Genomic DNA, 24,585 nt, shown 5'->3' with positions numbered 1-24,585 from the left:
AAGAACCTTTAAGATATAGCAATATTGATATGGCAGAAGTCACCATCAATTAGTCACTTACATATTCATTAATTATGATAATCCTGGGTCTTACGGAACAACCTTGAATGTGCTTCAAATAATGTCAATCACAGTAATAATTATGAACAGGTTGTCTAATTACATAGCTCATTCTGATTCTAGCAGCCCAAAAAAATCACTGTGAACAATCACCATATGCCATGTGCTTTTATATAACCCTCTTAAAATGTTCATATCATATATTTTTTCAGATTTCTTGACATTTTTTCCTTCTGTTTTCCTTCAAACACTTATCCAATGTAGTTTTATATACTTTTAAGCTCAATATCCTTTTTTTTTTTTTGCAGTACGCGGGCCTCTCCCGTTGCGGAGCACAGGCTCCGGACGCGCAGGCTCAGTGGCCACGGCTCACGGGCCCAGCCGCTCCGCGGCATGTGGGATCTTCCGGGACCGGGGCACGAACCCGTGTACCCTGCGTCAGCAGGGAAGCCCAGCTCAATATCCTTTTTATTTCAATGAATGAGTTCTTATATAGACATAGAAACTGCTTATAATCTTTCATAAATTGTTTGTTGGCCATAATTTCTTTTTTTTTGTTAACTTTTGACCAGAATTCTATTATTTGAATTCCTCATAGATGCTATACTTTGGGTTAAATGCTGAGAAATGATGGTAAATAAACAGTCCTTAACTGATGAAGCATATTGTTTAGTGGGGGAGATTTACTTCCTCTTCTTTGCTAATTAACATGAACTCATGCCCACTCTTGTACATGTCACTTCAGCATCCTCTGCATAGAGAGGTAAGCTTCTTCACCTTTTCAATAATCCTCTCTCTACTTTGGCAGTAAGAATCTTTTCCTCTATCTCTATGCTTAATTGTTTTGAGTAGCTGATAAGACGTTTCAATAAAATCAAATTTGCCAGTTTTTTTTGATACTCACACACCTGTTTCTCACATCCATCACGAGAAGTTGCTAATATTTTCAGACAAATCAATAATAAGCTAACAACGCCCTATAATATTTGATTGATAAAATGTAATCCAGAGTATTTTTAAACACACACTGACTAATCATCTTAAACAGATTCAATTTCTACTTAAATCCTAATAGAAACTTTCTTATACCATTCAGGTCTGGAATAATTCCAAAAATAGGCTAGCCAACTCCCAGAAGTCATTAACATGATTACCAAGTAGCTAGTTTATTTTATGTTATTTTAATTTATGAAATAAATAATAATTAAAATGACCTTAATTCTGTAACAAAATTTTTATTAACTTGATAATGAAATTTATTAAATAACATATTTGATAATTTAATTTTAATATTTAGTGATATAAATGATCAGTTCATCAAATAATCTAGCTAAATAAAACTTTACACTTGTTGCCAGATCACAGAAGTCTGTATTTTTCCAATGAAAATAAAAAGCACTAATTTTTTCAAATTTAAAAGATTTACTAACTCATAACAAACAACTCCAGAATACATAGAGTGCTATGGCCCAAAAAGTTAACCAATTCAGAAAGGAAACTCCACATTTATTCCCAGACCCTATATATTACTGTATCTCAAAGTAAGCTACTATAACATTTATAGACTGATTATAAAATTAGCAAAGAAAATCTTTATTACTCAGAATGCAAAATCTGGACTAGCGATCTATTTATAACGTGCAAAAATATTAAAATATTAGCATTCCAAAGTCATTCTGAAATGGAACAGGTATACTCAAAAGTATTATGTGAAGGCAATTTCTTTGCTCTTATTAATTTTTAATATGTGATTCACAAGATACTCCACTGGAAAACATATTTTCGACCCTAAAAATAATACCATTATACTTAAGTACCTAAAATTAATAGTAATATTTGTTGTAAGAAGAAGAAAAATATCTTAGAGTTTTAAAACTATTCTGTGACAAAAACAGTACAGGTATTTCATACATATTTTGAAGATGGAGAAACAAGATCACACAGCTATTAAGTGTCAAAAATCTGAGACTTCCTTGGTGGTCCAGCAGTTAAGACTTTATGCTCCCAACGCAGAGGGCATGGGTTCGATCCCTGGTCAGGGAACCAAGATCCTGCATGCCACACAGTGTGGACAAAAAAAAAAAATTAATCCACGGGATGGGTAGAAATAAGGAATCGAACTTCATTCTAGGAAACTGTAAAGTAGCATTACTCGGACAAAAAATAATTTAACTTAATTGGTAAAATAGATCTATGAGACTTTGAGGACATTGATGTTCATACTCATCTGTGGTCCCCATCTCTAACAGAGACACTTGCAAAGACTGGGCCTCCAAAAAATGTTCGTTACATAATGAAAAATGAGTGAGTCAATATAGATTAATCCCTGGAAATATTTTATAAATTAGGGGCCCTAAAAATGCCAGCAAAATGCTTAGCAACTAATAGAATAATATCATTTTGTTGTGAGAAGCCAAATTATTTTCAGGCCTAGGAAGTGATATAAACCATTATCTCTCAGAAGAAGCCAAAGATTCCAAGAAAAGCACCTTATGGTTTTAAAAAGTAAGACAAAGAAACACGGAGAGTTTTTACTTTTAATTAGTCATCTTCAATATTGTATTGTGTTTAATGTCCTTCAAATTGGACTGATCAAGTGGATAGTCGGGAAGAGAATGTAATTAATGCCAAGTTTTGCTCTTTAGGAGCAATCGAACTAACCCTCTCTTTAATCAGAAAACTTGGGAAATAAATAATAAATAGATGAAAATATCCCACCATCACCACAAGCACCACTACAACCAAAAGTACAAAAATATTTTTTTTAAAGCACTTATCTTCCAAGCAAAGCTGTGAAGCTTAGGGAAAGAACAGAACTTAACTGAGCAGAAAGATACTCAAATTCTAAATAAAAATTAATAGCTATTGTAAATCTAAGCAAATATTAGAGAACATGTTTGATCCATGTAATATAAAAATAATAATACGTAGCTAAATCTTCTTCCTGTTCCATTATTTGGCTAATCCTCTGAGACTTACTATGCTAAATTTTATTTTCCAAACGTATCTATGAATACGAACAGTCTGACTGAGATTATGGATCTGTGTTTTTGAGCTACTGCATAAACAAAACAACTTCTGACAGAGCACGGTTGGTCAACTAAGAGCAAAAAAAAAAAAAAAAATCCTCAATCTACCCACACCTTCTAACTGAAACCACCACACTAAAGATAAAATACAGTTGTATAAGAAGCTGATATATAGCAGGTCTCTGCTAATAAGCCATGAGGTTTATTCCATAGAAATTAGCAAAGTGAATGTCTCATTTTGGGTACTTGATAATTCTTTGAATGAATTAATTAAACAGCATGAATGAAATGTATAACTGAATGGAATGGTAAAAAAGTGGCAGCAATCCATCAAACTAGTTTATATAAAATTAATGTTAACAGCACTCAGGAAACACATCACTGAACTATAAATAAAATCTTGAGAAGAGAAAATTTTAAATGATTAAAGGAGCTAATTGGACACAGGTGGATTTGAAGTAGGTTCTTAGAGAAAAGCATCCCCACATATCTTCATTTTTAAAGACAAATATGACAAAGATAACACTCCAATCATTAGAAAGAATTTTATTTCATTAGTCCCAGGGAAAGGTAAAAAGCTAAAGATATAAATAGTTTCAAAAGGGCTTACTTAAAACTGTGAACGGCAGATCCACAGAGGTTATTCAGCTCAGTGTCAAAACATGTTCTACCCCAAATCATCTTTTTGGACTCATGGTTGAAGAGAGCTGCCTGAGTGGTGGCCTGCATGGTAGTGTAGCCATTACCACACTCTCAGACTCTTAAGAAAAATGACAGCAAAGATGCGTACTCTCAAGATACCTAGCAGAAGGTCTTACTCTATTTCACAGCGAATTAGCATACGTAAAGTGTTTAATGTTACACAGTAAATGCTATGTAAGCCTTTATTATTGCAAGTGTTACTGGAGTAAATGAAGCAAAATCTTCATCAACCTCAAATTATTGCTTTTTGCTTTCTCTTGACAGGAAGCTCCTTTACATTTTTTGATTCATATCACTTGAACTCACTACTTTCATTTAGCACATCCTTGTCTAGCAACAGCTGAACAGTGTTGAAGTAACCTTGATGAAATGGAAGAAAAAAAAAAGTCCCATAAAGTGTTATGGACTGAGACAGTCACTCCTTGTTTAGAAATGAGTGTGTTGTAATATCTTTTAAAGCATATAGCTGCCTGGTTAAGGATGATTAATAATTATAAAAATAATGAATTATTCTTTGGTTGTCCTCTTAGTCCCCAGCTTTCCTTTTTGGTTGTATTCATGTTACAGATTTTGCAAAGCAAATTCTCTTTAACATATCTGAGATGATACTGAATGATATCAAGTGTTGAACAATTCATGTATCATAAGAAGATAAACGTTTTTACTAAGCGTGGTAAAAGGGACAGATTAAACTGGTATAATCTGCTATTGCAAATCATAAGTATTTGAGAACAATGATGTCTAACAGAACATTTCATCATTTTGATATAAATTTTTGGCATCATCAATTTTTTTGTTTATCAAGTGATGTCTGACCATTTTTAGCAAGTTGGAATATTTTGCTTGCAAACTGCTCTTACCTAAAAAGGGAATGAATGGGTTAACTTTTCCTATATTATTTCTAGATATGAGAAAGGATAGCGTTGCATTATTGTTAGGCTCCAGGTTCAGAAGAGTTTTCTTCTTAGGAAGTGTCTAATCCTGTCAATTTATTGGTTACTTTTGAAATTCCTAAGGAAATGCAGAAAGACCTTGACACCATGCAAACCTGAACACAGTCTTCGGAAGAAATACTTTATTCTGAAGAGAATGCTCATTTATCTTTTATCTCCAAGTTTAAAATATACAAAACCTGAAACAGTGTCTTTCTGAATATAAATGGCTTTTTAAAAAATCATCCTTTAAGAACATACATGGGGCTTCCCTGGTGGTGCAGTGGTTGAGAGTCCGCCTGCTGATGCGGGGGACACGGGTCACGGGTTTGTGCTCCGGTCCGGGAAGATCCCACATGCCGCGGAGCGGCTAGGCCCGTGAGCCATGGCCGCTGAGCCTGTGCGTCCAGAGCCTGTGCTCCACAACGGGAGAGGCCACATCAGTGAGAGGCCCGCGTACCGCACCAAAAAAAAAAAAAAAAGTTGATGTTTTCAGCACAAAGAGAAATGACTTGCGAGGGGTTCGGAGGGAAGAGTAAAGGGAAAGCATAAAGAAGAAGTCTATTTTGAAGACTGTGACCCCCAGGAGACCCAAGTGAGCACCCCTTCTACTTTTCTTCTAGTCTTTCAATGTAAATGTCACTTTTAAGCTACTGAGAAGGATCAAAAATACCATAGACCCTTGGGACTAGCCATCAGAAGCTTTTAAAATGTTCACATTCAATATGTCAGTCATTTGAGAATAAAACATCATCTACCAGGTTGAAAACAATTGGATCACCTTCTAATTTACTGATTTCTCAGGAGCAGAATATTATATGTGGATTTTTTATAATAGACAAAATACAACTCTATGGAAAATCACATATATATGATGTATGTGTATATAAACATTTATTTGGTATTCAGTATTTATAAAGTAAGATTCTAAAATAAATATTTAATTCCCAAATGGTCTATCTTTGACACCATAGCCCTCCTGGGCAAATATATTTTGATATTGATGAATTATAGGCAATAGTACCATTGTACCAACTACTGTTGAAGTGTATATTAACTAACTTTGAAAAGCATGTGAAAGCTTTCTTCCCTACAGACATTAAATCAAAGATGGACTTAAGACATGAACAGCTGAACAAGTAAAATATTAACCAAAACAATTTTTTCTCTCTAATTTTCTACTTTCCCCTCTCTTGAGTACTAGAGTGTTTATTATTGTTTAGAATAATTAAGCAGTATATCTTTACATTTAAACTGGAAAAAAACTGAATTCAATAAACTCTGTATCTATTTCAGTTCACCAATGATTTTCTCAACTTCTTTTTGAATAAAAACAAAATAATCTAAGAAGTAAAGGTAATTTTATTGCAATGCCTATTAAATTTAGCAGGCAATTTTTGTTGGAGCACGTTAAAATGATACTGAGTCTAATGGCAGAATTCATTTTTGCTATTTTAGTCCTGCCCATGATAAAAACAATTGAGAACATTTATCAAAGTTTTGGGCAACACACTTTGAGATATCCTAAGTATTTAGCATAATGAAGTTTAGTTGCATGATTCTCTATTAATAGTTATCTTTATGCCCAGGTATGTGCCCTCATAAAAATTCAGGAAGAATTCCCAGCCTGCAGACTTTATCAGTGTATAAAGTTATTGCTGTGTAAATCTCCTTTAATCCCAAATTATTTAATAAAAGAACATACACTCATGTTGAATAATTCTCATTATAGCAAGTATGCCCTTACAAGGCTACATTCAGGAAATTAAAGGTTACACCTATCGTACAGATACAAATTATAGTGAAAACCTGTGCAATATGCACCAGGGATATGATTTTGCCTGCATCGGCATCAGGTCTGTAAAAGAAGGAGTTCTTCGTGGTATCATTTTACTATTCATCCTTTTCCTGTATTGAAGCTCTTTTATTATAGACTTTATCAAATTTAAATGATAAAGAATTGTTGAAGAATAGTAACTAGGCAGCATGAGTCTTTTCTTTTCTCCCTTTGGACGGCCATCAACAGCATACTGTAACTTAATCATCCAATAATGTTGTCATTAACAACCAACTTTGATCAAATAACATCAAGCAAAAGGACTACTCAACCTATGAAATCTAACCCCAGCCCTGAGCTGAAGAAGTTGCTTCTGTTGATCTTGACACTTCTGTTTGATGAATGAAACATGATATAAGGCTTATGTTCCTATAGAATAGTCCACATTGCCAAAAAAGATAAGCATTGATTTGGGGAGACTGAGTCTAGATACAAAGATTACAGAAAACTTTTTGTAATCTATACATAATTGTTAGAAATCTAGGGTGTCAAAATAGATTACTAGGGTTGGAAATGTTAGGGTATTTATACATAAAATCAATGCCCCTTTGTAATGGAGCATTTATTATTTTCCAGGTCCATGATACCTACTCACATTTGTTTAGCGGTTCATGCATTTCAAAGACCTCCAAAGTTATTTTATCTTCACAAAAATTATGTGTGCTTACCAAGTCAGTATAATGGCCCCCATTTCTCAAATATTAAGGGTGAGTCAAAGAAGTGAAATGCCTTTCTTGGAATCTGAATTTCTTCTTGCCTATCCATTTCCTGACCTTGTATCATACTACCTGTAAAGGCCCATATCTATAAAATAGTATACTTGATCAGTTTATTGGGGAACAAAATTTCATAGTAGTTTTTATTCCATGTAGTGTTTTTAATGTAAAAACTGATTATTGCTTTAGCAGAAACTGACTGTAGACACATACACACACATATATACAACCTCAGACAGTTAAGCAGGCTACACAAGTATACTATCCTAAATCAGAGCAAGAGCTTCCTTAACAATAACAGTGTAATTCTGGGCTTCCTTATTGCTATTCCATCAAAGGTAGACTGTCATAGTGATCTCCCTAGCAAACTGAAATTGTATTTCAGTGCTTGAGCCTTGGTGTCTAAAAATAATTAAAGCACTGTTTTTGAGATTAGAGGCAAAAGAGGTCAGCTTCCTGAATTTCTTTACTTCTGACACAAGCCTGACTTCTGGTTTTTCTAATTTAGGCTAAGTTCTAGTGAAGCCCAAGCCTTGTTCTCCTGGGGGAGTTTCTGTGCATATCACAACAGTATGAGTTACTGCTAACACAGCCATCACTCTTGTTCTTTCTAGTATTTCTTTCACTCTTTTGCTGATGCCATTATGAAAAATAGTGCTGACACAGCCTTAAAGTCACTTAATATTCTTTCTTACTTATGTGGCTAACTTAGTCCTAAAATTTTGTTTGCAAAGAAGATATTAACGATCCTTGGAGGAGAATTTGTTTAGAGTCTCTTCTTACAGGTTTTATAAATTTAATATATTGAGGTACTCTACAACCTAAATTGAAAAAACTACTAAAAAAGCAAAAGCAGCCAATGATCAGACAGTATTTGTAATCTTTAAAGTCCGAACATAAAGAGACATAAGACCTGTTTTCACTATTGCCTAATTAACTGTGATGGACCTTATTCTTTCATTTCTTAGTTTAATCCATCATTAATTGCTATTTTTGATTATAACATATGGATTAATATCTTACCAGCTCAAGGTTTTTATGCTTCCAGTGCATGGTATGTATTCTGTTAAGGACAAAGTCTCAGATGTGTTATTTACACTCTATATTCATTTTCAATATTTCTTATAAAATTGTTCTCCATTTATAACTTAACTGATAAAGATAATGAAGGAATATACAAAATTATTCAAAGACAAAATCCAGTATGAGGACATTGAAACTTGGGATTCACTGCCATGCTAAAACCATTAAAAGCTGTCAGTTTTCACCTCTAGTATAATTCTGTTGATTCCTTTTTAACCTAAGATGTATTTTTATAATGATGAATAGAAAGGATTTTGTCATAGATAGCTGAATGAGCTGAAAAAAAAGAAAAAGCTTACCTATATGAGTAACATGCCGTTTGTAATACTAACATCTTTTAATATTGAAACATAATAGAATTATAAATCAGTAATAATCCACAGCATAGTGAAAATTAAATGATAATTTTAAACAAATTTGGTTGAAAGTCAACTAAAAACCAAAATATATTTTTACAAATATTTCAATATCCTTAAACATTTCAGTTTTCAAATTTCATATTTGTTTAAAAATTACTTAATTATATTGATGGTATTGATGATTTTTCTTCAAAGTTCTTTAAAGGCATTTTTAATTAATTTTAATGCCATAATAAAACAGTTCAAATAAGATTTTTTAAATTGTATAATATATAATGCATACCTAGATACATAAGGCTAAGTAAAATTAGCTCACACATTTGTGCAAATGAACCATGCTGCCTTTATAAAATATAAGCAAAACTGGATAATTCAAACATATCAATATGATATTACAATTGTAACATTTCTTCTGAGATATGTAAGATCACCTTTCTTACTCAGCAGGAGTTGGCTGAATTTATGGTAGAGAAGTTATATCATGACTTACAGACATCTTTATATTTTGCCTTGGTTTAAATACTATTCAGATCATACTTGTAATCATGACAGATAACTAGATAATCACATAATAATTTAAACATCAAAAAAGAGTGGTGTGAAATAAATATATATTATCACTCATGCTATGTCACAGGTGAAAGCTTTTGAGCTTCTGGAAGTTGACAAGTGTCAGTACTTTGCAACTTTTACGTAGTGCCACTTAAAATAAATTTAAAATTCAAGTTCCCAAACAACATATACCCTGGGTTCTACTCCATAATAACATAGTCACTTACTGATTAATGGAAGCTTATACTAAATGAAAAACTTATATTAAATGACATATAGAAATCATACCCTCCCTCCACTTTTTCTTCTAGGATGCTCTAGAACATCACTGCTTAAGGTACAACAAATCCTACTTCAGGTTCAGACGTACAGGTATGGGTATAATGTGTACAGCTCTTTATAGTGACCTCTTATTAAATCATTTAATCCTAAAGTAAAAACAGCAATAATGCATCAAAAATTTTAGCTAATTTTTTAGTTCATCACATTGAAGAAATATTAAGTTCTCATTTTTCTGTATATTGAAACATCCTATATACTTAAAATATAACTCATTGGTTACTGTTACCTTCTCTATTTTAAGGGATAATTTATCTTTGTTATCAAATACTGCAATCTAAAATATTTCTATTTAGAAAACTTGTACCATTTTGAAATCAGCATATAACCAATCAGATTCTATTTAGTTCTAATAAACAAAAATATTTTGGAATAGTACTGTTTACATTTTGGGTTACTTTTCCTTTTATTGGATAGCTAACTTTTTTTTTTTCATGCATCGGTTGGTATTTTCAGTCACATCTGGTGATAAGATAAGCCCAATGTAACACAGGATCAACCTTTCACTTAGAGTTCCAAACAATTAAAAAGTGCACTTACCATGTTCCAGCCGGGGTAGAGGTAGTCTGTACCAACAAACTCAAAGTAGTGAGCAAATCCCTCCTTCAGCCACACATCTTCCCACCACACAGGAGTCACGAGGTCACCAAACCACTGCCGTGACAAATGAATGGGCATCAGATAAAATCGCGTCTATCCCAGAATTATTTTATCTAAAAGTAAATGTATTAAACTATGATTGTCACAACTGGAATTCATTCCCCAATTGATTTTGTGATCTTAAAATACGTTGTGGCAACACCACTGATTTATTTGACTACTTGGATGACACTAATTTTCTATAAATGCATTCAGGGAAGAACAAAAATAAAATGTTCAAGGAACACAACAAGAAGATTTAACCTGGAGAAGAAAGAGCTCAGGGTAAAAAAACTGACAACAGCTGTCTTCAAATATTTGAAGACCTAGTATACAGAAGAAGAAAAGGCTTGGGTCTTATGGCCCTACAGGGGACAAATCAGTATTAATGGATGGAAATTAGGGTTGTAGATTGGTAGACATTGCTAAAAATGCAGGAGACCCTCTAACAGACTGAAATGGATGAAGATGGAAAATACTACCTCGAGAAGTGGTGAGCTCATCACAGGAAGTACCGAAGCAGCGCCTTCCAGTGGCAGAGGCAATTCACAGACATCGGCTGATTGAAGGAACTAATAAAGGCTTTCAGATGCTCCACACCTGACTCTCCATGATTCTATGATAATGAGGGTTGGACCAAAAAAGTCTCTAAGATTCCTTCAGGAAAGTAATGTTGTAATTTATAATTGGTGTTTTGATTAGATCTGGATACATTACTCTGAAATCCTTGCTGAGTTCACCAAAGCTTAAAGGAATTCTTTTTTCATTAAAAAACAAAACAAAACAAAACAAAAACACATTATACGCGGGAACTATCCTACAGACTTGGGATTTAATGATGAAAAGTCAGACAATGTCCCTTCTCAGGCAGCTGACACTTTATTGTGGAGGAAGGGACAATTAGGTGAGATAGAAAATAAAAAATAAGCAAATGAACAACACAATTTCAGATCTTATTAAAGTGTGATAGGAATGGAGGATGGGTCACTTTAGACTGTAAAAACAAAAAGATTCTCTCTAAGCAGATGACATTTGAGCTCAGACTTTAATGATAAGAAGAAGCCATGAGAAAGCCTCAGGCAAGAGGATTATAGGCATTTGTAAGTAACCCTTAGTGTGAAGACTGTAAGTGGGAGTGAGTTATTTAAGAAGCAGAAGGAAAAGGCAGTCAGACAAGTATCAGATCATAGCTTTACAGCTTTAGGAGCTAGAGGAAAGAGCTTGGTGGCTGAGCATTTCAATATTAATAAAGTATCACTTACTCAAGAGGATCTCTAATAGAAATACAAAGAAGAGATAACTCTGAATACGCTGATGACCACAAAACAAATGATATTTAAAACATTTTCTGTGCTTGATCAGAAAGTAATGTTTCTTCTCCCTTAAACTGAAAGCCTGTCTTAAGAATTGTGACAATAAATAGGTGAGGAGAAACGGTAATGTAGAAAATAATTGGGCGATGATAGTGGAGATTATTATGTGTTTCTCCCAGCTTCCGGCTCATTTCCGCATAGTAAGTAGCCGAGCACCACTAAGCTAGAACAAGAAAGTAACTGAGAATCTGGAACAAATGAAATACAGTTCTAGAAAAAATTATCAGTGTGTTCTTATTTCAGCAGAACTCTACATGTAACTCGTTTCTAGGAACGTTCAAAAGGACATTGATTTGCGTCAAAGAATTGTATGTTTAGCTGGAAACCATTTTTAGCACAATAGAGGAGCCCTGGTTATCTCTGCAATGGACCCCCTTAAGTCTCTGCAGCAAGGAACACATGCCCAAGCTGACCAGCATGACAGGTACAAACGTCTACAGGTTCACTGCAGAAGGCTGACATACAGGTAAAGGGTCATATGGCCTAGAACAATTTATCATGAAGTCCCTATTCATGTATTGTCATTTAGCTGTTCAGCCTCTTTTACTAACAACATTTTCCACCTCAATCTTTCTTAAGGTTTTCAAGCTTTTTAAAAAGATTTTGGGTTGGTAACAAATTGAAGTTGTACAGTATCACACTGTGATTTCTGGTGTTTTCACTTAAAAACCATCCATAGTTTCTGGTAATCAGGACAAAGATTGCTTTTTATTAGCACAAACGTTTATTTTCAGTTATTTTTTTTGCTAGAATCAAGATTCTAATAAGCATTGTGAAATCTCTGTAATACCTTCTGCTCATTGTAAGAAAGTACATAAAATCAAAATGAAATTAATTTTATCTTAGCTTCATGATAAAGCTGGCTAATTTACATATGAATTTCTAAACATGTCAAGACAAAAAAAAATCAATCATTTGAGAACAAAGAGGCTGTCGCAGAGTTAGTGAAAGACTTCCTAAGTGTCTGTGTGATGGGAGAAGGGGAATAACAAATTGATTTCAGCAAAAGCAAATTTTGACATGTACACAAAACTCAGCTGCATCTTTCAGCAATGCAATAAATCACTGCCATCACTGCACTCTCCATATATACACACCAATAATCACAAGAAAATACAGCAAGGTTGACAAAGAATAGTGAGTGGATAGGGTCTCCAAAGAGGCTGCTGGGTAGCAGTGCCATCTCACTCCTCAACTAAACTGAATGACAGTTACTTATTCAATATGATCCGTGTGTTTGCTTTCGTTTGTGCCATCACTTGAGAACAACCTATCTTCCAAAAAGAACTACATGGTGCTCTATACAATTAAAACTTAACTGGGAGGATAATAACTTAGCTCCTAATCTAAGTATCTGAAATCATTCTACATTCTCGATAGTTTGCAATTATACTTACACCTGATCCTTTTTCTCATACCTGGTGACATATCTCATGAACAATGACCATGGTGACATCCAGCAAATAAGAAATAGATGAAACACTGGGATCCAGCAGTATTCTTTGTTCCACAAAAATACTTAGTCCCCAGTTCTCCATAGCAGCATACGGATGCTTAGGCACAGCTAAAAGATCTAGAAACAGAATAAAACAATTCCAAAGGCTTTAACAAACATGTCAGATTCTAAATTCATGTCCGACAAAAGTCCAGAAATCCTAATTAGAAGAAATACTTGTTCTTTCTCAGTAATTTTTTTTTTTCTAAATTAAACTACCTGCCATTTCTACGTGACAGCAGAAATATAGGCTATCACTGTAAATGCTGGCCATATCCATCCATCACAGTTCATTTTCAGACCCAGTGCTGTAGGAGGTTGGAAGTATCAGTGCCATTATTGATGGGCCTGTCCTAATAAGTTGCAGAAAGTCAAGGAAACCAAATGCAGCAGGAACCTACAGAGTCAAAAGGCATCGTGCCTTCTAATGAAAATATATTCAGCTCAGTGCAGTAAATGCTGTACTCTTGCTTTTACCTCAATATTGTTCAAAAGAAAACATGTCACATCAGTTTAAAAATCCAACATATCATATTTCTAATTGCTTAATTCTAATGTATTTTTTGAGTTTTGTTAAAAATAAAATATTACATGTAAATATAGCTCAGATAGAGAAAACTAAAAAAGTAGATGCAGTGTCAAAAGGACTGTTGAGGGGGGCTTCCCTGGTGGCGCAGTGGTTGGGAGTCCGCCTGCCGATGCAGGGGACACGGGTTCGTGCCCCGGTCCAGGAGGATCCACATGCCGCGGAGCGGCTGGGCCCGTGAGCCATGGCCGCTGAGCCTGCGCGTCCGGAGCCTGTGCTCCGCAACGGGAGAGGCCACGACAGTGAGAGGCCCGCGTACCACAAAAAAAAAAAAAAAAAAAAAAAAAAAAAAAAAAGAACTATTGAGGGAACCTGCAGACTCTGGTTCTGGCCCTGCCTCCACCATTAATTAAATATATGACATCAGTAAATCACTTTAATTTCTCAAGACCACAATTCTCTCACCTATAAAATAAGGTTATTGGACGTCATGATCTCTCAAATCCCTTCCAGCTCCGAAAATCTATGATTAGGTGATTCTAAGATTTGTGCTTATTTTAAAAGGTTGTAGAGGTATTATCAACGTTTGCTTAAGGTGACACAGTAAGTACATGCTTTGATGCACTCCCTCTGCTCAAACACATAGCAATGTTAAGTAAAATATTAAAAGGAAAACCTGAAAATCATCTCCAGGCTTGAAAATAAACCTCTCCATGGACCAGAAATGGTACATAAGTGCAAAGCAGTGATTGCATGTGAAGCCACGGGCAGTGGCATTTGGGAACTGGATCCAGCAGGATTCACCGGAGCCAAAGGCATCTAAGCCAAGCTGATAACTTGTTGCCAGAGGCTGACGTAGGGCATGCATGTGCAGAAGGACTGAATATAGCTGGTGCTCAGTGCTGCTTGGGAAAGCTAGCAAGCGGCAATGTAAGGATTCGAACCCAGGCAACCTGGCTCCACTTTCCCATGTAAACCCTGGACTAACTCCCTAGGATGCTAAGAAAATAATGGTACAAAAATGTTTGCTGCAGTATTCTTTGTAAGAATGAAAAGAGAAAACTGCAAGCCTTTCACCGAGATAACTGACAAACTGTGAAATAATTCTAAAAAGCAATACCATACAACAACTGAAATAGTCTTACCACTAGATTCTAACACTACATGTATCAACACGGATAATCTGAAAAACATAATGTTGAGGGAACAAATAAGGTGTAGAATGACCCTTACCATATACTACTTAAAAACAAGCAGAAGTACCATAGATTGCAAATGGATACTCACACATCCACTCAGACAGACAGTAGTGGTAAAATGCACACACAGTCACACACATACAGGAATGATAAACACCAGATTCAGAATTATGATTGCTTCAGAAAAGAAAGAAGGAATGAGGGACAGTCTCTTAGGTTCCTGGAGCCAATTTCAACATGTGTGCATGTGGGGCGGGGACGTGGGAGGGTTTGTCCCACACTGTCTATAAATAATTCTTGGATTCCAACAGAGTGACCCAGTATTCAACTCAATTCCGATACCATCTACCCAAAGATAGAATCAGATTCCACAGGTTAAGGGTTCAGTCCTACAACACTGCATCCTCCATCCCTACTTCAGAAACCAGTCCCAAGCCCAGGTTGTTACCTGTGCTTCTGACCTATGGACTAAAGATAAGTCAAGTATGGCCCCTGTATCCACTACATGGAAACATGACAGCTTAACAGAAAAAATAAAGAAAGAATAAAAAGTCCTGTGAAAGAGAGAGAAAACAGATTTAGTTGGAGAAGTTCTTGAAAAAGATAGTATCTGAGTTGGACTTCCAAAGATAAATAGGATTTCGACAGGCAGACAGAGGTACTACATGCATTCATTTATACAAGTATGTATTTATTGAGCATCTCTTTTGCTCAATACAAGCATTGTTTGTTCTGTCATCCAAGCTCCTTGCTCCCTGCTCTCATGGCACTTATATTTATTTGTGAGTGTGTGTAGGAAGAGGAGGTTAATTAACAAGTAATAAATGAATGAAAGAAATTTAGTAAATGATAAATGCTACCAAAAAATAATTGAGTAAGACAGTGATTGACTGGTAGGGTGAAATGGGTGGAGTGTGGTCAAAGCAGGCATCTCTAAGGTAATCACATCTCACCTGAGATGTGAATAATGGTAGAAGCTAGCTGTCTGAAGATCTGTGGAAGTATTGATATATTGTTCTAAGAAGAGGGGACAAAAAATGCACAGGTCCTAAGGCGGAAATGAGGCTAGCATATTGGATAGAATGAAGGTTGGTGTGGCTGAAGCGTATAAAGGAGAAGAGTATAGTTGTGAGAATTATACAAAGTGCAAGTACACAACAAATAGACATACTTCTACTTAAGATTTTACCTTGAGACCTTCCTTAAATATGAACAAACCAGGCAATAGAACAACATTGCGCCAACTCTGCCTGCTACCAGCAGATGGCAATAGCAGGAGCAGGTCTGGGGCCATTTACTTGTAGGAACACGGGGACTTATGGACAAGCCTGTTGCAAAACAGAGGCACTTCTGTTTGCTGGAGTTCTCCAAGAGCCGAGAGTAGTCAGGTCCCCAAGACTGAGTCAACAAATCAGGCCGCACACTGGAATATGGAGTGGCTCAAATGGCACGGAGAGAAAATTCTAGACATGGGCCAGATGCGAGTCTAAGAGTTTGGAATAAAGAAGGTACAGCCAGGGGCAGTCATCAGACAGCAAAAACCTGACTAGCAGCCTAAGCAGGTGTGGTGAGGGGGCAGCTGAAGGCTGGTGCCAACGATCTCAAGCAATGGTGACCTAAGTAGGCAGCTGGTGACAGGTTGGTTTCCACAGGTCTAAGGGCAGAGAAGTCAGACCCGAGTAACAAAGCTGTACTTCAGCCAGACAAAGACTCTTGAGCAAATGGAGTCAGATTCAGATAAAGTGATTGAGAACAGAGTGAAACACAGAGGGATCAAGCACAGGGGGCAGCTTCTCAGATGCTCACAGGCTTAACAATAGATACAGGGAACCATGTCTACGGCTGGCAGAAGGAAAAAAAAAGAAAATTTTAAAAATTAGATTACGCTACTACAGACATAATAACCTTCTATCAAAGCACTGAAGAAACCTGGATTTTGTTCTAACAACTATTGAGAGACAATTTAACTGTGTCTCTCTGCTCTATACCTTTATCTCATAAACAGTTCTATATTTTGAGAATACCTTCAGGAGGCATATATCCACATAAAGACTTGTACACAAATGTTCATAACAGTTTACTTCCAATACGCCCAAACTGGAAATAATTCCAATGTCCATCAATAGATGAATGGATAATGTGTGGTATATCCATACAATAAAATGCTGTTCAGCAATAAAAAGAAATGAGCTATCAATACGTGCTACAACGTGGATGAGCCCCAGAATAGTTATACTGAGTAAAAAGGAAGAAAAAATAGATATGTTGTACAATTCATGTCACTTACATAAAATTTTAGAAAATGCAAATTCATCTATAATGTCAAAAAGCAGATCAGTAGTCACCTGGGGACACATATAGGAGGGATTAAAAATAGCAACAGGAAAGAAAGAATGTCTCTGTGTATAACTGAGTCACTTGGCTGTACGGCAGAGATTGGCACAGCACTGTAAATCACCTATACTTTGATTAAAAAATAAATTAAAAAAATAGCAACAGGAAACTTTTGGGGGTGATGGATAGGCTCATTATGGTGATGATTTCATGGGTGTATACATATCTTAAAACATCAAATTTTACACTTTACATATGTGCAGCATACTGCATGTCACTACACCTCAATGAAGCCGTTAATACCTTCAGTAACTAAAATATTCTTTTGCTTAACTTTGAAGATAATAAGATTTATTTACAATGAATTAAATGGTCTCAATTTTTGCAAAATAATTTGTCATGAGGCTATATCCATTAACGTGTGCAACCACAACTCTTTAATATGCCTTGAAAACAGAAGTAAGAAAACTCAAATGTTTCAGAGTCAAATTTACTTGGAAATTAAAAGAAAATCCTGGATAAAATTATGCATAGGAGTCTGCTCCCAATTAATTACGCTAGTCCTAAAACTATAGGCAGATAACAAATATTCATATAATACTAGTGAATGTGATTACATAAATCACCATAAAAATTTGACTTTCTCTACTTGTTCCCTTCAGTGCACTAGAATTTACTTTCTATCTTTAACACTATGTTGAAACAGCTGTCGCTAACTAAGAGCACAAAATCTCATGGAGACCTCTGAGTTCTTACTTTTTTTTTTTTTTTTTTCCCAGTACGCAGGCCTCTCACTGTTGTGGCCTCTTCCGTTGCAGAGCACAGGCTCCAGACGCGCAGGCTCAGCGGCCATGGCTCATGGGCCCAGCCGCTCCGCGGCATGTGGGATCTTCCTGGACCAGGGCACGAACCCGTCCCCTGCATCGGCAGGCGGACTCTCAACCACTGTGCCACCAGGGAAGCCCTGAGTTCTTACTTTTTTGATACTGCCAAGATTTATCACACTGCTTATTAGGGTCTGTCATAGAAAGATATCTGTGTTTCTCCTCCACTTCCCAGATTAGCCTTTCTTCTTGTTGTTTTTGTTCTTGTTTGTTTGTTTAATTTTCTTGTCATCTTCTGATTTTTGAAAACCAAAGTTCTAGGATTTCCATCTGCATGTGTGTGTGTATGTGTGTGTGTGTGTGTGTGTGTTTGTGTTTTAACTCATTCTACTAATTTTCTTTTAGTGTTCTCACCCACTCCAATGTCATCTGTCACCACCCACATGCCCAGATAGCTCTCTTTGAGCTCCAGTAGACTGTTAATTGATAGTCCCCCCTCCACAGCCACTAATGTACTATTCCTTCTAGAATAATCCTCTCCCCTGTAATCTGGCTTAAACTTTAAGAAAGCTTTGCAGCTTCCTCTTTTGGACTCTGGGGAAGGTCAGTCACCAAGAAAAATGTCCCACTACCCTAACAACACGGTGCTAAAACGAACCCTGAAACCACGTGGAAATGTTCAAAGAATCATCAGGCAGGGTCTTATAATACATACAAACCGAAATCCAATCTCCAGCATCAGGAGCAATGTTCTGATGTATAACTTCATAAACTAGAAGTAGACTTTAATGTATTCTACATTATTAAATAACCACTAGCAAAAAAAACCATGTGCAATACCAGGCCTCTCCTCCCTGCCACAGTCAGATTCTGAGCTCACAGATCAGCAGAGTTTGTTGTCCAGGATCATTTCCCCTCTGATGACAAATCATGCTGAATATAGCTTACAACTAGTTCTGCCTGATGTCACAAACCAAACAGATATGTAGACATTACCAAGTTCCATCCAAGAAAGAACATTAAATTCTGCAGTTCTGCTCATCAGTTCCATGGTTTCACTGTTTGCCGTGTGAGGTGCTCTTCTCCTTTAAACTTCTCTGCTAAGTATCACTCAGAGGCACTCCCTCCAGATTGACAGACACATTCTGAACTTTGCCCTGGTTCTTCCACCCCAGATCTATCCTGCTCTCAAATCCCCAGACTTCTGCACTAACTCTTCCTTCTGTTTCCTTCACCCTTTAAATTTCAGCCTCAATACTATCTTCCATGCGGTGTCCTAGCAGCATCTCAATCACAATCCAAGTTGCTTTCCAGCACTGCAACCCTGCCCTTTTTGGCAGAGGGCAGTAGACGTAGCAGTTAAAAGCTGGAGCTTTAGAGTCCACACTGTTTGGGATCCCAACCCAGGTCTAACATTTACTGGCTATGGAACTTCAAACAAGTCGTTCAATCTCTCCCAGCTTCCATCCCCTCATTGATAAAGCGGGGATAACGTCCTTGCAGGTTGTTGTGAAGATTCAATGAGATGGTCCGTTTAAAGCACTTCGTCCTAAGCACAAAACGTGATAAATCAACGCCATCGCTATTTGGGATCTTTCCAGTTCATCCTCACCTTGGGGAATCAGATTCATGACAGGCCTTAGCTTGAGAGAGGAGGAATCTTGTCTTCTAACAAAGGTGAAATGTTGGCTAATGTGTTATGCTAGGCATTCTGATTTCTGAATTGAAAATGTTGCTTATGATGTAAAGCAATACAGGACCTACCGAAGAACAAACTTAAAAAAAGAAAAGTCATAGGACATCCCCATTTTATTATTCAGTGACCCTAAATAAGTTTTAAAGGTATAGCAGGTTAAAAAAAAAAAGTTGTGTTTTGATTATGCCATGACTAGCACCTGAAGATACTATTTACATAAGCATTCATGCTTAAGTATTAAAAAATAAAACTCCTTGCTCTGACGATTACCACATGTGACTAGTATAAATATAAATTGCATTTGAAACAGTAATATTGATAAGATAAAATTCATAGAAGTCCTCTATTACTGGTATTTATAAAATGAGAACCAACGTTTTCCTTTCAAGTGCATGTTCTGAAGTTGTTTTTACTCACAAACAGATTAGGTACTGAATGGCTGTTTTTAAGTTCATTTGACAGAGAGGAGTTTAAGCTTTGCTATCCTTGGATACATTTCCACCAAATTTAAGACCTATATGGGAAAAGAATCTAAAAAAGAGTGGACATATGTATATGTATAACTGATTCACTTTGCTGTACACCTGAAACTAACGCAACATTGTAAATCAACTAGACTCCAATAAAAATTTTTAAAAAGAGGGTGAATTGGTCCTTCAAAGCTTTAAAACAGAACACACTTTCTCCTGATGGACTTTCTATTTGGGCATATTTCCATCAAAAAAGATTCGTTTCAGCTACATACTTTAGCCTGTAACAGAATTTTCATCAGTACCACTTGTATTCACTAGCTTAGCATTTAAGCTCGCAAACTCCTAGCATTCTCCTGAATTAGCGTTAGGCCCTAATATGCACTCAATGTTTTTGCTGACCCTCCTGCACACACTCAAAAGACTTTTTTTTTTCATTTCTGCAATCACTTTTCCTCAACACTTCCTGATTACTGTCAATTGCAAAGGAGGAGCACTTTTCATGGTTTGTCTAATTCCCTTTTTCCCTGAAAAAGAATTTTTATGCCAAAGGACTTATCCCATATGCACAAGGAATGTTTGTCATTTTCTCACCCATTTAATTTTTAAAATTAGCTCTACTTTGATTGCCATCATCACATTTTGCATCTTCTCTCAAGCACTTCCAAAACTTACGGTCTTTACTTTAATGGACATGATTAGGCATAAACATCAAAAACACACTAAATGACTCCTATCACCATCATCTGGTGACAGGCCAACTTGATTAATGCTTGTTCTATAACAAAGATTTGGTGTTATCTAAGAATGTAGGTTGGAAGTAAGGTTCCTTTCTATGAGGGTTTCGTTTACTATATTTTTTGATTTATTCCTAAAATACTTATTCATTACCTAACATAGGCCAGACTGATCTGAACACTGGATATATAAACCCTGAACAATAAAGACACAGTTCCATTAAACCCTCATGGAGTTTAAAAACCAATGGGGAATACAAACAAGTTTAAAAGTACACATATTATAGACACACATGAAGGAAACCTCAGGGGAGTACATGTGCTAACCTGAGTACATGGTATGATGGAAGCAGCACAGAGCAGAGACTAAGAACATGGGCTGTGAGGCCAGGTAGCTCAGGTTCAAAACTCCATCCTGCTACTTAGCAGGCTTGTTACTTATCATTTCTGCCCCTCATGTTCCTTACCTGTAAAAGGAAGATGATTATAATTGCTACTATTTCACAGTGTTACTGCGAGGGCTATTGTTGGAACACAAACTCTCAAGTAATCTTTCACATTTCTGTATGTCTTAAGAGCACAGATACTGACTGGTTTTTGTTCCAGACTATCTTTTTAAGGATATTTGTATAGAAAAAAACAGAGATAGTGTCCTCTCAAAAGCAAAGGACAGGAGTACATACCATAATTTATAAAATAACTAGATTCCTCAGGGTCCTCACCTATTATATAATCCATTGCATATGCAGGTAGCATCTGGACCTCTTTGCGTTGCTCTTGTGAATTGGGGCTCAGGGGACTGGCTCAGAAAATGTTGATACTCTGGCTACTGCTATAGCTAAAGGAATAAAGTTTTATTGTCTCTAATCCCAGAGTTTCATGTCTTCCACCAAGTTTCAAGAAACAATGGCAGGCTGACTTGTCAAGCTTGCAAAGAGGGTAAGATAAAATCTCTCTTGACAACTATGTGAGTGAGATGCTTGGAACAATACCTAGTTCTCAATAGCTGTTAGCTATTGTAGACAAAAAGCCCCTCCAAAGATGTCCATGCCCTCATTCCCAGAACCTGTGGATATATTAGATTACTTGGCAAAGGGGAATTAAGGCCACAAATGGAATTAAGGTTGCTGATCAGCTGACCTTAAAATGGAAGAGTAGCCTGGATTATCCAGGTGGACTCAGTATAATCACAAGGGTCCTGAAAAGCAGGAGGCAGAAGAGTCGGTGTCAGAGTGAGGAAGTGAGAGAAAGACCATGGAGGCCATTGCTGGCCTTGAAGATGGAAGGGTGTCATAAGCCAAGGAACACGGGGCTTCTAGAAATTAGAAACGCCAAGAAAATTTAGAGATTCTCCCCTAAAGAAAAGACTTTAGTGAGAGCAGTGTCAACCTGCCAACCTACAGAACTGTAAGATAATAAATTCATGTTGTTTTAAGCCACTATGGATGTGGTAATTTATTACAGCATCAATAAGAAACTAATAGAGTATTATCATCATCATTACCTTTATCACTTTTACTGTATTGATAAATATGCTATATTACTACAACATTACTATATTATATTACTATAATATATTACTACAACAATGTTACTATATTACTGTCACTATTACCATATAAAAGAGGTCCCAAATCTTAACCTAAGAATTGGGAAAGGCTTCCTGGAGAAAGTCAGTTATGAGATTTGTTCAGTTAGCTGGAGGGAAAGTATATTTCAGGCTAAGGGTGTCTGCAAACAAGTGAGAGAGAACATGGGACTTTCAGTAAACAAACACTGGATCAATATGGCTGAAGCATATAGTGACAAATCCTGTATGGGACATGCTGAGTTTGAGCTGCCTCTGGAACATCCAAACAGAGATATCCAGTAAGAGGCTGAATATAGAGGTCTGACGTGTTGGGGAGAGGTTTGGGCTGGGGGAACAGATTTAAGAAGTCATCAGCATGTATACAGTAGACTATGACCCATGCTGAGCATAGAAAAAAAAACTAAGATATCTGAGGAGCACTGAGATTTAAGAAACAGGCAGAAGAAGGGGGCAAATGAAGCAGGCCCACAAAGGATACTAAGAGGCACTGTCATAAGAGGTGGGGGGGAAGCCAGAAATGTGACATCACATCATTCCTCAGTAGTGGGGCAAGAGTCGACAGTGTCTATGAATATCTTAGGTTTATTTATAAAATGCAGATATTATACACTGAAGTAGTTAAATATTAATTAGTGCAGTCAACAGTGTCTATGAATATCTTAGGTTTATTTATAAAACACAGATATTATACACTGAAGTAGTTAAATTTTAATTAATGCTTTCAAAGAACACTAACTTACCATTCAATATCATTTTCAACAGATTTTCAAAATGAATTATAGAACTTCTTACACAGATACAACACAAAGTCTAATTATATGTGTTAGCATCATCACCCAAAGGGGGAAAAAAACCAATACTCTGTTAGGGGCTTTCATTAATCAGCTATTTAATGAGTATTAGTTGCTGGACTGGGCCCATCCCACAGCATGGAACTCAGGAGACTTTTTTTTTCCCAAAAGTCTGAGGCAGCTGGGAATCATTTTAGAGGTTTGGATAGCTCTTTGACACTCTTTAATTGACAGATTCACATTTCCAGCAGAAGAGAGTATAAAAATAGTACTATTTATAAATGAGCATTCTTAACTCTTGAAACTTGGAGTTTTCAGTAAAATATATTTCCAAATTCATATGCACTTCAGACATTCTGAGTACAGAGTGGTTGCTCCTAAAAGAAATTTATGTAAGTTTGGTAAAGTGGAAACAAAGATTCATTGTGCCTTAAGGCCAATTCCTCTTAGTATAAACTGTACTAGTAATAGACACACCATTCAATAAAAAAAATGCAAATATATCATTCAAAGGAACCAATGTTGGATGTTTAGCTTAAAACTGTCTAGCATTATTTTCAAGCAAAAAGTCAAATACTTGTTGAAGCCCCAGAGGGAAAAAAAATCACTGAAGCCCAATAGTTGTTGATTTTTTTAAATCACTTCTTATTGCAGTACAAACTATTATCTGATATTAACTGGCATCTAAACAATGGATGAATTTTCAGAGAGCTATAGTAGTCTAAACAGTAGATTCCAAAATTCACTGTGAATTTTAAAGGTTCCTAAGGGAAATCGCTGATGGTGCTTGGGGTAATAAAGGCAGAGAGAAAAAGGAAGAAAATAGAGTTAAAAAATAGCACAATTATAGAAACAGAAAACGCAGTGACACTGTGTTACTTTACTAAACTTTAACATTAATTCGAAGCTAATTTGCCTTTAAGAGAACTAAAATAGAACCATACCAGTTTAGCCCTTGGTGTTTTACTAAAAGCCTCTACCTTCACATAACCCAAACATATAGATTTACCATTTGAAACAGCATCAGTCACTCAACGCCATGAAGAAAATGAATGCCATGTCCCATTCAGGCTGAATTATGTATCCGATGGGAGGTATTGATCAAAATATGAACCATGTCTTTCATTACTGAAAGTACCTGATGCTTTGTTATAAATATCTTCTGAGAGTATAAAGAAACTGCCTTTTCCAAATTTTTCTACAGAAGAGCTTCTATTCAATGATTTTTTTTTCAACACCCATTACTAGTGTTCCAAATATTCCCTAGTTCAATTTACATTAGATCAAGAAATGAAATACAA

The 24,585-nt window shown here is 36.1% G+C and overlaps 1 protein-coding gene across 1 annotated transcript in view; it reads right to left on the bottom strand.

Moving 5' to 3' along the window:
• Positions 1–24,585, bottom strand: part of TRHDE (thyrotropin releasing hormone degrading enzyme) — a 398,970-nt gene that overhangs the window by 180,685 nt on the left and 193,700 nt on the right. Inside the window, exons 4-5 of the mRNA XM_060025259.1 lie at positions 13,040–13,194; positions 10,150–10,263 (exon numbers count right to left, since the gene is read on the bottom strand). Coding sequence (XP_059881242.1) covers positions 10,150–10,263; positions 13,040–13,194 — 269 coding nt within the window. The remainder of the gene's footprint in view (positions 1–10,149; positions 10,264–13,039; positions 13,195–24,585) is intronic.

The sequence above is a fragment of the Delphinus delphis genome, chromosome 11 (assembly GCF_949987515.2).
Source record: "Delphinus delphis chromosome 11, mDelDel1.2, whole genome shotgun sequence".
Classification (NCBI taxonomy): domain Eukaryota; kingdom Metazoa; phylum Chordata; class Mammalia; order Artiodactyla; family Delphinidae; genus Delphinus; species Delphinus delphis.
This window is presented reverse-complemented; position numbering and strand designations above follow the sequence as displayed.